Source organism: Morus notabilis, unplaced genomic scaffold (assembly GCF_000414095.1).
Source record: "Morus notabilis unplaced genomic scaffold, ASM41409v2 Scaffold234, whole genome shotgun sequence".
NCBI classification, from domain to species: domain Eukaryota; kingdom Viridiplantae; phylum Streptophyta; class Magnoliopsida; order Rosales; family Moraceae; genus Morus; species Morus notabilis.
Window position 1 is genome coordinate 183793 of NW_010359242.1, and position 1219 is coordinate 185011.

At 42.7% G+C, this 1219-nt stretch overlaps 1 protein-coding gene across 1 annotated transcript in view; it reads left to right on the forward strand.

Moving 5' to 3' along the window:
• Positions 1-751: 751 nt before the first annotated feature.
• Positions 752-1219, forward strand: part of LOC112090781 (tetrahydrocannabinolic acid synthase-like) — a gene marked incomplete at its 5' end in the record, with an annotated part of 6645 nt that continues 6177 nt past the window's right edge. The window contains one exon of the mRNA XM_024162862.1: positions 752-782. Within this exon, the coding sequence (XP_024018630.1) occupies positions 752-782 (31 nt within the window). The remainder of the gene's footprint in view (positions 783-1219) is intronic.

The window sequence follows — 1219 nt, forward strand, 5'->3', positions numbered from 1 at the left end:
TGTTGACAGCTCAAAGTCGACAGAAGAGCTATGCTGACAGAAGGCGTAGGCCTTTGGAATTCCAAGAAGGCAACTTTGTTACGTTGAAGGTTTCCCCACGTAAGGGAGTTACTCGGTTTGGTGTGAAAGGGAAGCTTGCGCCAAGGTATATTGGACCATTCCCGATCGTGCTGCGAGTCGGTGTTGTGGCATATCGTCTTGCCCTGCCGCCTGAATTATCTCATGTGCATGACGTGTTCCATGTCTCCATGCTTCAGAAATGTCAACCTGATGCGGAAGCTGTAGTGCAATGGTATGACGTTTCGATACAGGACGACACGACGTACGATGAGGTACCGGTCCAGATTATTGACCGGAAGATGAAGAGTCTGCGTCATCGTGAGATCCCGTTAGTGAAAGTGCTGTGGCAGCACCATGGTGTTGAGGAAGCAACATGGGAGCTTGAAACGACGATGCAGGAACGTTATCCGCATCTGTTTGCACTTTGAGGTGAGCTTTAATTTCGGGGACGAAATTGCCTAAGGGGGGTGGAGCTGTAACACCCTGAAGAATTAATTGAGATTAATTAAGGTAATTGAGATTATAAGTGTGCCTAATCTGATTTAATTTATTGAGTTTAAATAATTCCAAGGTATTTAAATTATTCACAGTCATTTATTTAATCCAGAAGTGTGTATGGGCGCATTTCTAGACTGTTATATTTTACACATGTCATTACTTTTTATTTTTCTTTTCTTTTCTTTTTTTCCTTTCTTTTCTTTCCTTTTCTTTTTCTTTCCTGTGCGTTTCTCTCTCTCTCTCTCTCTCTCTCTCTCTCTCTCTCTCTCTCTCTCTCTCTCTCTCTCTCTCTCTCTCTCTCTCTCTCTCTCTCTCTCTCTCTCTCTCTCTCTCTCTCTCTCTCTCTCTCTCTCTCTCTCTCTCTCTCTCTCTCTCTCTCTCTCTCTCTCTCTCTCTCTCTCTCTCTCTCACTTCCGTGCTCTCTCTCTCCCTCTCTCTCTCCCATTTGTGTCTCAAATCAAAACCGGATTCGAACCAAGAGTGATTTCAAAGAGTTTTCAACGTCAAGAGAAGGATTCGAGGTAAGATTACTGAAAGAACCTCTCTTGAATCTATGTTTTTCGGATTCCAAAACTTATTTTTGGTTCAAAACGGATTTTGATGATTTTGAGTAAAACTAGAGTAGAAATTGGAGATCTTGGGTTCTTTGGACTTGTTTTAG